Genomic DNA, 15,445 nt, shown 5'->3' on the forward strand with positions numbered 1-15,445 from the left:
CTAAAAAGTAAAAACAACTAAACTGTCTATCAATTAGTGAATGGATAAACAAAACATAGTATATCTATATAATGGATATACTATGAAAAATTATTCAGTAACAAAAAAGAATAAAATATTGGTACACGCTTCAACGTGATGAACCTCAAAAAAAGTTGTCTAAATACCTGACCAAATATTATTGTATGATTCAATTTATGTAAAATGTGCAGAAAAGACAAATTTACAGAAAATGTACAAAAAGTAGGTTAGTGGTTTCCCAGGGCAGATAATGAGATGTAACTGTGAATGGACATAAGATTTCTTTTTAGAGTGATAGCAATGTTCTAAAATTAGATCGTTGTGATGATTGTATAATGGTAAATTATTTAAAATTTATTGAATGTATGCTTAAAACAAATACATCTTGTAGTATAAAATTATACCTCAATAACCTGTTAAAAATCTCTCTCACAAACACACAACACACACAAAAGTGTGCACGTGCATGTGGAAAATCAGGAACCTATAAAAATTTTTATATTGTTTAAGAATGTGGAAATTTAGGCAGTACTCATGAATAACAATGATTTTTAAAATCTCATTTAGTTAATGACATAATTATGTAAAAACAATGAAAATACTATGTAAAAAAATGAAAATACTCAAAATGCTCTCTCAAGGTCATTCACAAATTAGTACAAATACAGGACAAGAGTATCTTACCCAAAATTAAGTCATCATCCTACCTTGTCACTTAGAGGTGGCCGATTCATAGGACTCATCCCTTTTCGAATTCCAGTTGTTTTCCTAGCTGCAAGGCCAGTGACAACTCCATAAGGACGTCTCTTGCCAGGCATTATTCTTCCTCTACGACTCAGACTATTCTTACCAAAACCTGTAGGGAAAAAAAAAGAAGAAAAAAATATCAATCTAAGAATGCAACTGAGGGGTACACATGTGACAAGATATTTTATAGTATTATTTTTATATATTTCTTATGAATTGCATAAAATATCTCATTTTTAATGAGGCAGTAACTTGCACTGGAAAGGGTTCTCTTGCAGTAATAAACTACAAAGGACTAGAAGATTCTCACATTTCACCTCTAGCTATCCCTCTCTCTTTGGCATTACTTTCTTAACAGGGAAGTCTCAACTTTCCCTGTGCAATGTTTTGGCCACTAACCACATGTGGGTACTGAGTACTTGAAAAATGACTAGTCTAAAATGAGATGTAACAAAAGAAATGTATATTCCATAAATAATTTTATATTATATGTTACAATGATATTTTGGATACATTGGATTAAATAAAATATATTATTAATATATGGCTCACACTTTAATTTCTATTGATGGTACTGATCTAGAGTGGAATCACTATCTTTATTTCCTATTTACTTACTATATTGCAATCGGGCTTCTTTATTTTCAGTCCTACTATATTCAAACTGTTTTTGCTAAATCCCCCAATGAGTTCCAATGGACATATTTTATTTATTTTTAAATTATATTATATTGATTATGCTATTACAGTTGTCCCAGTTTCTCCCCTTTTCCCCCACCTCCACCCAGCACCCCCCACTCCCTCAGGTAATCCCCACACCCAATGAAGATATTTTAATCTCTGTGGTGTGGGATATTACTGACTTTGCTTTTCCATTATGTATCTTATTTACTTTTTTTCTAATTGTGAAAAATAAATAGGCTCACTGCAGAACACTTAGAAACATAAATTTACATTACCCATTATTCTACCACCTAGAGATAATCACTACTAACATTCTATGTCTTTCTAGTCCTTACTTGTACATTTTAGGGTTAACATTTTTAGTTTCAACCATTTTTAACCAACTCCCAAGACTATCACATGAGGTAAATCCTAATTTTGTAGTACTAAGTGCCTAGAAGGTAGACTGAATCAACCTTCCAGCACAACCACTTTGTGGTCTATGAGAAGGGAACAAAAAAAAACAGTATTTATAAAAAATTGTATATTTATTCTTACATGTTTAAACTTCAGTCACCCTCAAAGTGCTCTTCATTAGGTGCAATAAACCTATCAAGACTTTTTCCCCCTGCTGAAACCTGCTTGAACTTGTGATTTTGATGCCATTTAGTGCTTCTGCCTTTTGTTTTCTTCCACATTGCAAAAAACATTTCCCTTTGAGGACTTTTTCACCTGGGAAACAAAACAAAATTGCTTGGGGCAAGATCAGGTGACTATGGAGGAGGGTGGGGTATGGGGATCATTGTTGCTCTTTGGTCAAAAACTAGTCAACACTCAGCAGGGTGTGGGCAGGTTGGCTGGTAAATTGCCCATTATGAAATGGGCAAAGGCACTGAAAGAGTTTTAACAGGGGGAAATTAAGAATAGTATGGGAAATGGAGAAGCCAAAGAACTTATAAGTATGGTCCATGGACATGAACTAAAGTGGGGGAAATGGAGGGGAATAAAGGGGAGAAAAATAAGGAACAACTGTAACAGCATAATAAATAAAATATATATATATTTTAAAAGTCTTGAAAAAAATTCACTGAAGCCAAATGCAGCTTCTCACAACAATGCCAGCTAGTGTACGCTGATGCAGCGCCCCATGGGTCCCTAGAACACTCACCTAGCAGGGACAGCTTGTATTACAAGGGGCCACCCTCCAAAAGATAATTCCAGTATTTTTTGGGTTCCCCCTCATATGTTAACACTATATTGTTACTATTGTCTCAGGTATTTCATATTCTTCTATTACATTATTTTTAATGTACATATACTTAATCCAACCAATTTCATACTAATCATTTCAGTTACTTCTAATGTTACACTATTATAAACATTATAGTAACACTATAGATAACATTTTTATTATACATTCATGATTATTTCCTGAATATATAAATTTCCAGAGGCTGAAATGCTGTATCAAAGAGTAAAGCAAATTCTTAAGGTTTCTGATTTACATTACAACACTCCCCTCCAGAATGACTGTATTTATTTATATTCCAGGAACATAAAAGTACTACTTTTTCCATATCATTGACTACTCTGAATAGTATTCTTTTTAACCTTTATCATTTGGTGTTTTAAAAGAATTTTGTCAATGAAATGAAATTTTTTCTTGCTGGAAAAAATAAATAAAATTTTGTCTTATTTGGTAGTTTACTAGCGAGAATAAATATCTTCCATGTGTTTTTTGGCTATCTGTATTCTTCTATTCATGACCTATCATGTTCATAAATCAGTTTTCTAGGGTCAAGTTCTAATTTCCTTTGATGCTTTGATAAAAGAATTACATTAAATTTACAATTAATTTTTCAGGAATTTACTTCTTTCAAAATATTCTACAATATTTCGGAACAAGGTATGTCTCTTCCCTTATTCAAGTCTTCTTTTGCCACTAAATTGGCTCAGTAAAGCTGTAAGGTTTCCTTCCCATAGGTCCTGCTCATTTCTTAAGTTTATTATTAGGTATTTTTGTTGTCAATCACAAAAGATCACTTTTCTTATAATAATTTTCATACTGTCATGCCTGGGATTACAGAAAGCTACTGAGGTTTTAATTATTGCCTTTTAACTAGCCATCCCACTGAACTCACTTACTAGTTTTAACAGTCTTTCAAATTATTTTCTGGGGATTGCTGAGTGGCAATCATATTACCCACAAGTAATACTGTCTTCTTCCTTCTAATAATTATACCCCAAATTCTTTTATTAATGCAAGTCAGAAATTCCAGAGAGCCATGCTAAATAATATTTGTGATACTGGGCATTTATAATTCTAATTTTGAGGAGAATGTCTTTAGAATAGTATCCTGTATAATACTACATACCTGCAAGATAGTTAACAGGTCTTTCAACAGAAAAGTTTCATGATCAAACTATATTAAAAGTTTTCTTTACCACAGGATTTCTCAGGGGTAACGTGTATAAAGATTCTCTAAGATGGGCATAATAGAGAATGAGGTCTGCCCAGAAAAAGTCCAGCCATTGTTATTATAATGAGAACAGTTTGTGCGACATTGATGTAACCTGGCAGCCAATGTGAGTGGACTGAAATGAGCATGCGTGAACAATGATGACTTCACTGTGCTAGTCAGTGGGGGCAGTAGATGTTGTTGAGTGAGCATCTGTACTGTGTTGCTGCCACATTCAAAATGGCTAAGTGAGTAGAGCAACAAATCTGCACCAAATTTTGCATTAAGCATGAACATTCCTCTGTGGAAACTATTCAGATGATTCCAAAGGCTGCAGCTATGGGCAGCTGGTGATTGGCAGATTTATCATGACAACATACTTGCTCATGCATCACATCTCATGCAGAATTTTTTGATGAAACATCAAATCACCCAGGTGACTCAGTGCCCCTACAGGCCAGATTTGACACTCTGTGACTTCTTTATTTTCCCAAAACTAAAATCACCTTTGAATGGGAAGAGATTTCAGACCATCGATGAGATTCAGGAAATTATGACCTGGCGATTGGGAGAAGTGTGTAAGGTCCCAAGGTGCCTACTTTGAAGGGGACTGAGCTATCATTGTCCCATGTACAATGTTTCTTGTATCTTCTTCAGTAACTGTCCCTATTTTTCTTATTATGTGGCTGGATACTCTCTGGGCAGACCTCACATGTCATTCATTCCCAAACTTACCTATTTTGAAACCAGAGTTCAACAAGAAAGTTAGGAAAACTTATTATGTTATGATGGTTGAATTAGTTACCAATTTATGGCCTTTTAGCTCTCAATTCACTTTATACTGCCCTGCTTCAGTTATAGGAACATTTCTCTTACCAGCAGGCACCAGGTTAAACTTTCTCAGTAGAGGGCTCTGGAGGTACATCAAGGCTTGTTCCTGTGGCACAGGACACCCAATGGCACCCATTATGCCTCCCTCATAAGCTGAGACTATGGTGAGGCAAAAGAGGTGCCCAGTGCACAAAATTTGAGAGTGAGTGATGCCTTCAATTTTGAGCCCTAGGCATCTCTCTAGATCTCATCCCAGGCACCACTATACTCTGACCCTACTCACCCTCCAGTGAATTTAAGTTGTATCACCCCAACAGATGGCTTCCCAGTAAGTTCCTTCAGCATGGCAGCTCAGTTGGTAGGGAGATCTTCCAGATTTGTTCCTTTCTTGGGTGCTCTGCCTCAGAACTAAAGGTACTGAACTTACTACTTTTATAATCAAAGAAAAAAGCAATGAAGTTAAATTTATTCTTTTTTAAGATTTTATTTAGTTATTTTTAGAGAGGGGAAGGGAGGGAAAAAGGAAGGGAGAGAAACATCAATGTGTGGTTGCCTCTCTCAGCCCCCTGCTGGGAACCTGGCCTGCAACCCAGTCATGTGCCCTAACTGGGAATTGAACCAGTGACCCTTTGGTTTGTAGGCCAGTGCTCAATCCACTGGGCTACACCAGCTGGGGTGAAATTAAAATTTAAAAAATCAAATTATTGCTGCTCTATGTGTGGTCTTCTTTTGGAATTGCAACCAAAAGATTAAGCATGTTGGGGGAACATGTCTATTCAAATTAAATATACAATTACTTGCTATTTTATTTTTATTACATGAAGCACCACTGTGCTGAAAACTTTAACCTAAATGAGAACTTGATGAGGTTGATGCTAATAGCTCAATTTTGTAGGTGATCAAAGTGAGGCAAAGAACAATGACTACCCAGAGGTTATAGTTAGAAAATGAAAATTCAAGTTTGTGTGGCTCCAAAAACTGAAGATTTTTCCAAACTGCTACGTAAAAACTAAAGAATAAAAGGAAGAATATATTCTATGGTATAACTCCAAAGAGAAAAAAACATTATAGAAAAAGTGGCCTCAAAGCTAGATACTACAAAATTTGAATAGGTATATAGACATGAAGTGACAAGTACAAAGATATGGGCAACTACAGCATATTGAGGGAAGAGGCAGTCTAGGGAAAAGGATAAGTGAATGAATGTGGTGGGCTCAAATCAGAGGGTTTTATGTAGAGATAAAAATTACACCTGACTAGGAATGAGGGGTCACAGAATTCATGATCAGATTATATCAGTCTAGAAGGAATATCTGAGACTGAATAGAAGAGGGGGGAGGGAGAAAGCTGTGAGACCATTTCAGAAGCTATTGCAGTACTCAAACATGACAATGATAAAGGACTGCAAGAGGAACAAAGAAATGTGAAAGTACTGTATTCCAAAAAAAAAAAAATGAATTAGTGGAACAAAAAGAAAGATTAAAGAGAGGAGGAACCCATTATTATACCCAAGTTTTAAACTCAGATGAAAAAGATTAATGAGAAAGTCTCATCAACAAGAATAAAACTGATTGAAAGGAGAATAGTATGGGACAGAATTCTGTTCCTGGTTACCTTCTATTTCTGACTGTTACAGTCATTGTTCCCACACTCATTAATCTTTCCACTACTTTTTCTTTCTCATAGGTGAGTTCTTCTCCTCCATCTTCTGGCAAGCCTAGATCATCCTTTGTCCCTCCCTTCCCCTTCTACTTTTGAATAAACTTGCCCAGCCATATCTGTTTTAACAAAGGTACTGTTTTTCACTCTTTCATTTGTTATGTTTCATAAAGACCTATATACATACTGCCCCAATTCTCTCTCTTCTTACACTCTGTAACTGCCTTATATTCTAAAAAGCACAATGAAGAGGTACTAAAAACATAATTTAGTGCAAGTTTCTTTAGTTTTTATCCATTTAGCCCCTCTAGAAAGTTCTCTTCAGTCTTTCCAGAGTACATTCATTCTCATTACTTCAATTACTACCTCTATGAAGATCCTTTCATACTTTCAGCTCCACCACAGCAGCAGTTTAACACTAACCATTTATGAGAGCCACATATGGAGCTTTAAAAGAATCCCTAGGCTAGAGCTAGAGGCAGAATTTTCATCTTTCCTTTGAATCCTTAGCCTAATGTCTTCATGAATTTCTTTCACACATCCCTTACCCCAATAATTTCTGGAATTTCATCACTTACATGAAGATATGAGGGGTTTTCTGGGAAATGTCCTATCACAGAGAGTATGCAATTGTATTACTGACTCTTTTCTGAAGCAACATGCAAATATTCCTGTCTCTTGTACCTCTGTAAAAGAAACAGCAATCTCAAACTTTTTGGTCTCAGGACCTCTTTATATTCTTAAAAATTAGTGAAGACCTCAAAGAGTTTTTGTTTCTGTGGGTTTATGTATATTGAGACCTACCATTCTAGAAATGAACACTATGACATTTAAAAACTATTATTTCATTAGAATAATAACAACCCATTACATGTAGAGCAAATAATTTATTTTTAATAAAAAACAATTGTTTTCCAAAACAATAAAAAATAATAATAAGAGTGGCATTGTTTGCATTTTCTTTAGTGTTTGGCTTAACAAAAGATAGCTAAATTCAGACTGTTTCTGCATTCAATCTGTTTTAATTACCACACATAATGTAAATTCTGTAAAAGTCCACTGTACATTTACAAGACTTGTAAGAGTGAAAATACAATTAATGGCTTATAAAAACAGTTTTGACCTCTCAAGTCTTGGGGATTCCCTAGGGTCCCTGGATAACACTTTGAGAACTATGGCTGTATAGTATTCCACCACTCAAGTGTATTTAGGTTGTTTGTACCAGCCAGTACCTAAATGAGTGACTAAATTATATTTTGGGCACAATTAGGAAGCCTTTACTCACTTATTTGTTCAGCCATCAAAAATAATTTATTGAGTATATGCCAAGGGCTCCCTGTCCTATTTGTGCTCTTACTTCAAGCTAATATCCTCAGTGACATTACAATGTGGAAACCTGAACTTCTGCTAACCAATCAGGGCTTAAGACAATCCCATATCTTTCTACACATTCAGTGACAGCAGCAGCTGCTCTATTTTAGGCACTGTCACATACAAGTGGAGAACATACAAGCACAATTTCAATCTTATAAGATTCTAAGCTGCCCCTAGATATCATTTATCTCTAGATTCAGATCATAATCTACTGTTAAAAGGAAAACTTTTTCTGATCCTTTATGGACCAAATCCTATTTAATTTTATCCATTCAATCACCACTGATCTTGTTAGTATAAAAATCTCTACCTAAAGTCCTATGTCAGAATTTCTCTTATGACATTTCTCAAGTCAATATTTTCTACCTTATCTCAGCAAAAATCCCTTAAAGTAAAAGTCTGCACCTTTACATATCCTGAACTCCTGGTCAGTTCGTATTTATCAGGTACCGTATTTTTCAGACCATAAGATACACATAGATTTTAGAGGACAATAGGAAAAAAAATTTGAAGCAAAAAATGTGGTAAAATATTTAATAACATATATAACATATTTCACCAAAGTAAATATAAAGCTACATTTGGACTATAAGATGTACCCCCATTTTCCTCCAATTTGGGGGGATGTACATCTTGTAGTCCGAAAAATAGGGTACTTAACAAATGGTTAGCATAAATTACTATATTTCTGGCTTCTATGAACTCTAAAATTATTTTAAAACAAGTTATATCTAAAATATGGTGTACTATAAGTAATATCCATTTTAAAATCTTTAAATATAAATTAATAGAACTAAATATTAATTTGCTATAGCTAAATACCAGTCATAAAACTTACTCACTTGGGTTCAGCTGTTCAAGAAATTATTAGAGGGGACTTCCGGCCAACATGGAGGCATAGGTAGACACACTGTGCCTCCACGCAAAACCAAGAGAGGGACAACAACAATTTAGAAACAGAATAACAACCAGAACTGGCAGAAAATTGAACTGTATGGAAGTCAGACAACCAAGGAGTTAAAATAGACATGTTCATCCAGACAGGTAGGAGGGGCGGAGTCAGAGAGCTGGGTAGAGAGGGGTCGAGGCACAAAGAGCAGTGGGACCAGGCATGTAAGGCATCCTGGGTACACAAGGCCGCAGCGGGTGGATCCTGGGCATGCAGGCAGCAGCTGGCAGATCCCAGGCATGGGGTGGCAACAGGCAGACCCAGCAAGGCGACAATTGTGAAGCAAGGCACTGCGCACAACCCAGGGTCCCAGTGCTGGGAAATAGAGCCTCCAGGCACCTATTGAAAACACCAGTGGGGGCTGAGGCACAGGGAGAGACTCCCAGCCTCACAGGAGTTTGTTGGAGAGACCCACAGGGTCCTAGAGCATGCACAAGCCCACCCACACGGGAATTAGCACCAGAAAGACCCAGTTTGCGTGGGGGAAGCAGCAGAAGGAACTGAAATCCGACAGAGAGAGGAGCAAGTGCCATGGTTCCCTCTCAAATCCTGCCACCACATAGGGCGTCACAACCCAAGGTTGACCTGCCTGGTGAACACCTAGGGCTCCTCCCCTCATACGTAACAGGCATGACAAGACAAGACAAAACAAAAAAACAAACAAACCATGGCCCAAACGGAAGAACAGATCAAAGCTCCAAAGCAAATACAACTAGGCAACAAAGAGATAGCCAACCTATCAGATACACAGTTCAAAGCACTGGTGATCAGGATGCTCACAGAACTGGTTGAATTTGGTTGCAAATTAGATGAAAAAATAAAAGCCACACTAAGTCAAATGAAGGAAAATGCACAGGGAATCAATAGTGATGGAAATAAAACTGGGACTCAAATAGATGGAGTGGACCAGAAGGAAGAAACAAACAACCAAACAGAAAAGAATGAAGAAACAAGAATTCAAAAAATGAGAAGCTTAGGAACCTCCAGGACATCTTAAACATTCCAACATCTGAATTATAGGGGTACCAGAGGGGAAGAGAAAGAGCAACAAGTAGAAAAGGTATTTGAACAAATAATAAAGGAGAACTTCCCCAAGCTGGCAAAGGAAATAGACTTCCAGGAAGTCCAGAGAGTCCCAAACAAGTGGGACCCAAGGAGGAACACACCAAGGCACATCATAATTAGATTACCCAAGATTAAAACGAAGGAGAGAATCCTAGAAGCAGCAAAAGATAAGGAGACAGTTACCTACAAAGGAGTTCCCATTCAGACTGTCAGCTGATTTCTCAAAAGAGATCTTGCAGGGAAGAAGGGGCAGGAAAGTATTCCAAGTCATGAAAGGCAAAGACCTACATCCAAGATTGCTCTATGCAGCAAAGCTTTCATTTAGAATGGAAGAGCAGATAAAGTGCTTCTCAGATAAGGTCAAGTTAAAGGAGTTCATCATCACCAAGCCCTTATTATATGAAATGTTAAAGGGACTTATCTAAGAAAAAGAAGACGAAAAATATGTACAGTAAAATGACAGCAAACTCACAATTATTAACAACCACACCTAAAAAAACAAAAACAAAAAACAAACTAAGCAAACAACTAGAACAGGAACAGAACCACAGAAATGGAGATCACATGGAGGGTTAGCAACAAGGGAGTGGGAGGAGGAGAGAGAGGGAAAAGATATGGAGAATAAGTAGCATAGATGGTAGGGAGAAAATAGACAGGGGGAGGGCAAGAATAGTATGGGAAATGTAGAAGCTAAAGAACTTATGACACATGGACATGAACTAAAGGGGGGAAATGTAGGTGGGAGAGAGGATGGAGGGGAATGAAAGGGGGTAATCAGATAAATGTAATAGTATAATCAGTAAAATATATTAAAAAATAAAAAAAGAAATTAGAGAAAAATAAATTTTTTCTTTCAGGTCTAATCTTAGCTATACACCCTATTTATAAAAAATACATATATTTTGAGAATATGTTCTCATGTTAGCTGTTAATCATAGAACTAGTTGTATTTGACTCAGTGGAGATTATTTTTTATGTTTTTCAATGTGTAAGATAAAAATCCATTTAGGAAATAGTTTATCAAACATTTTTTAATGTATGTAAAAAAGACATAGAGTTTTAAAATTTTGAACAAGTTTTATTCTAAAATGCTGATATAACTGCTAAAAATGTTAATGAATCATATATAATTAAGTGTTCAGTTGCTGCCTTAAATCCATTTTGGAACAAGATGGTTAAAAGTAAATAAACTTCCTGATTACCAAAAATAACTGTATATGTAGAGTTCCAAAATCATTAGATCACATCTAAAGCATTCCATTCTGAGTGTCACCTTTGGAGGATTTAACTAATCCTAAAAGTTCCAGATGAAAGGATAAAGAGTCCAGAAGCCATTTTCTATGCAGAACAGTAGTCTGCATATACTTGGAAGGTTTTCATATAGAAAAGGGAGTTTGCTTCTTATAACTGTAGGATACACAGGTAGGCATGATTTAATTCAAGAGAATTTTCTAGTAAACAGAGCTATCACCAATAATGAAAGAACTCTAACAAGGTGGTATGCTTTGTCACTGAATGCATTTAAGCTGGAGTTATATAGTCATCCACACAAAATACTGTTGAAGGATCATATAAGAAGACCTCATGATATGTAAAATCCTTTACATATTATGTTCATACTTTATACAATGTCTGCCTAGAAGGTATCCAGCCACGTAATATGAAAAACAGACATTTACTAGACCAGATACAAGATACAAGAAACACTGTACACAGAACAATGATGCCTCAGTCCCCTTCAAAGTAGGCACCTTGGGACCTTACACACTTCTCCCAATCACCACCAGCTGCCCCATCATATTTTACTGAATCTCATCAATGGTCTGAAATCACTTTCCTTTCAAAGGTGATTTTAGTCTCGGGAAAAGACAGAAGTCCCAGAGTGTCAAATCTGGGCTGTAGGGGAACTGAGTCACCTGAGTGATTTGATGTTTCACCAAAAAATTCTGCATGAGATGTGATGCATGAGCAAGTGTGTTGTCATAATGAATCTGCCAATCACCAGCTGCCCATAGCTGCAGCCTTTGGAATCATCTGAATAGTTTCCATGGAGGAATGTTCATGCTTAATGCAAAATTTGGTGCAGATTTGTTGTTCTACTCGCTCATTTTGAATGTGACAGCCACACAGTACAGATGCTCACTCAACAGCGTCTACTGCCCCCACTGGCTAGTACAGTGATGTTGTCACTGGTCACGCATGCCCATTCCAGTACACTCTCCTCAGCTGCCAGGTTATATCAATGTCACACAAACTGTTCTCATTATATTAACAGTAGCTGGACTTTTTCTGGGCAGACCTGGTAACTTGCACATACTTTAGACTATTTCTATACTGAGGCTTAGAAAAATTTAAGACAACTTAAATTTTTACCAGATTTTAAGATTAAAAAACTTGACAGTAAATACAAATCCCAAACAAAAGGTACTGATATATTTCCTCCATATTTTAAGTACATACCAAAAGTAGTATACTACTAACCCCAAAATAACAGCTCTTTAGCCTTACTTGCAAAACTTACCAGAACTTTGTTGGATTCCCCATCGTACTCTCATCCTGAATTGCCGAGCACCACTTTGCTGGAGTCTTCTATTTAGTCGTGGGAAATTCTGTTTCTTTCCTTCCTTTCGATTCAATTTGATGATATCATCTGTGACAGAGGAAATTCAATGATTATTTATTTTCATTTTAGCTTAATGACTCAAATACTTGAGTCTCATTTTCTAGTTGATAGATTTCCATGTCCCTAACTTTTCTACTTTGAAAGCACTACCATAAGAGGGTAATAATGACAAGATAAAAGTTCAAATCAACCAATGCACTTGAACCATTAAAGAAAGGTTTCATAGGACATGTTCAAATCAGAAGTCCAAAGAAGAGACCTACCAATTAATGAAGATGTTGGTTATCCATAGTATTGTATTTCTTTCCCTGATTAATGTAAATAAGTGAAAGCCTATTTATAAAAGATTACTAATACTTTTTTCCATAAACACAGAACTCTCCAGTTTTTAAAGATAACCAACTTTCAATAAATTCACAAGCAATCAGAAAAATATCAACCCATTAAAAAACTAGATTTATACATTCATTTCAATTCAGCATTTATTAAGTATATACTATGTGCAATAAATATATGTGGCAGACTATTCTATAGTAGAAACAAAAATAAATATGATCTCTCTCAGTAAGTTTAAAACTACCGATAGAAACAGACATGTAAACAGCAAATATAAATTATATAAATACCATTATAAAGATATAGTGCTGAGAGAAAATACTCTTGGTTTCTGCTCCTCTAGCAAAGTAATTCAGGGTTAGCTTGTTTTTCTTTTACACTGCTCTCTCTAAGCCTCATTAGTTCCCAAAACACTTTCAAAGTGCCCCAAAATAATTTACAAGCCTTACATTGCTTTAATACCATAATAGAACAATGTGAAGATCAGAAAACAAAATGTTCTTCAGATTCCCATTTACATCTATTAAAAGGAGGTTACTAGGTACTGGCTAGGTAGCACAACAGGTTACAGCGTCGTGCTGGATATGCCAAGGTTGTGGGTTTGATCCCAAGTCAGGGTACATACAAGAAGCAACTAATACATACAAAAATAAGTGAAACAACAAATTGATGTTTCTCTGTCTTACTTCTTTCCTCTCTCTCTTTCAAATCAATAAAAAGAAAAAAAACGAGGTTACCAAACAGGAAATAAAATCAGTATTTTAAAAATTATGCAGATGGTTAATAGACTTATCATGATGATCACAAGGTAGTATATTAATGTTGAATCACTATGTTGAACACCTGAAACTAATACAATATTGTATGCCAACTATACTTGAATAATTTTTAAAAGGTTACTAGAAACCAAAAATATTTATAAAGAGATATCCAATTTCTCCATAGTCTCAACTCCAACATTAATTCTGATGACTAAAAATAACACAAACCAAAGAAATTAACAACTTAAGAAAATTTCACAAAACTAATAATTAACCTGTGATTTTCCCCCAACTGCTCTAAATACAAATAATCTAACAATGATATCAGTAAATCTATTACTACTCTACCTAACTCATCTGCAATCTTTAAGACTCTTAATCACAAACATACAGTTACATAAAATAATTAATTTCTCCCCAAAGTACTTTGTTATCTTCTGGAGATCAGTCCTCCAACTATAAAAGAGTTCATCAAAGTTAGACAAAGTCAGAGTTAAAAACAGTTTTTTTAAAAAATAAAAATTAAAAGGTTTAATGAGTATTAGATACATGAGCCTATTCAACTCTGAGCAGAAAGAAAATGGTGAGAAACACTTTTTTTGAAATACTACTTTCCTTTAACAAGGTAAGGTGCTATTCTTCAACAGAAGTCTAAAATCTCAGAGCCATGAGAACACACACACAAAAAATGAATTTGGTTTGGGGACCATGAAGAAAGTGGAAGGGCAGGGGACACCAGGGTATAATTTTGACTAGCCAGCTTAATCTTAAAATACATTATAGAATACAAACATAACAAAAAATTAAAAGTATAAAGCACATCAAACATAAAATTATGTTTAAATATTTTATTACCTAAGTCCTCAAGTTAAATGAGCTACTATGACAGAGAAGAGCCTTCCAATCTAAAAGAAGAGAATGGCTTTCTCCTACTCATGGAGCAGGTAGGGTAGGTATCATAAGAAAAAATCCATTATGATGAGCTACTTTTATAAAAAGAAGTTCCTTCCATAACACTAGGGGTATATATATGGTACTAATAATAGTAACAGTAACAACCGAGTATTAACAGGCATTGTTCTGCATGTATTCATTTAATTCTCAAATCAATTCTATGAAGTAAGTATAATACTCATTTTCAAATTAAGAAAATAAGCTAAAAGGAGGCCAGCTATTGGTAACCTTGGTAGATATTCTATATGAATACTCATATAATCCTGGTAGAGAAATGATTTAAAAGCAAAAGAAAAATTAGATTCTAAAACTCCTGCAGACCTGATAAAATGAAATATTCACAAAACATAACAACTGTTTAAAATAGATTATCTCTCCATCCCATCTCTGAAAATCCCACTAAAACAAAACAAAATGACACTTGACAAAATGCTCTTGGGAGTATACCTAACAGTATGTTCTTGGTGGAAAGAGATCAAGTTCTGTTTTAGCTATCCACAGCAATTCATTTCTATCTTCAAAGATAATTATTCCTCAGTTTTTTTCACTTGAACATCCTAATCAAATGAAATACATACAAAAACCCTAGAAACTTAAGATAATGTATTGGTAATGAAAATAACCTGCTTAACACTTCCTAAAATATTTATAGCGAAACCCAACCAAAATCCCTGTTCCATCACTTAACTTGTTCTAGGACTTTGGACAAGTTATTTAATTTCTCTACACCTCAGGTTTTGTAAAATGGAAATAACAATGGCTTATAGAGTGTGTGTGTGTGTGTGTGTGTGTGTGTGTGTAACTATAGAGCTACTATAGTTTGCTGTGTATAATGGCACCTTTTTGCCCAGATTTTTGAGGGAAAAATAAGGATGCACATTATACATGGGTAGTACCTAAAATATCTTGTATCTGTTCTTGTGTTTTGTAATTATTTGTTATATTAAATTTCTTGTACCACAGTATGTTCAGAAATAAATGCTAAAATTCCTTTATAATACAA

At 35.3% G+C, this 15,445-nt stretch overlaps 1 protein-coding gene across 1 annotated transcript in view; it reads right to left on the reverse strand.

Annotated features, from left to right (window-relative positions):
- FYTTD1 (forty-two-three domain containing 1) overlaps positions 1-15,445 on the reverse strand; it is a 30,655-nt gene that overhangs the window by 13,228 nt on the left and 1,982 nt on the right. The window contains exons 2-3 of the mRNA XM_045851667.1: positions 12,290-12,418; positions 729-877 (exon numbers count right to left, since the gene is read on the reverse strand). Of these exons, the coding sequence (XP_045707623.1) occupies positions 729-877; positions 12,290-12,418 (278 nt within the window). The remainder of the gene's footprint in view (positions 1-728; positions 878-12,289; positions 12,419-15,445) is intronic.

Source organism: Phyllostomus hastatus, unplaced genomic scaffold (genome assembly GCF_019186645.2).
Source record: "Phyllostomus hastatus isolate PE091 unplaced genomic scaffold, TTU_PhHast_1.1 phas_contig_86, whole genome shotgun sequence".
In the NCBI taxonomy this organism is placed as follows: domain Eukaryota; kingdom Metazoa; phylum Chordata; class Mammalia; order Chiroptera; family Phyllostomidae; genus Phyllostomus; species Phyllostomus hastatus.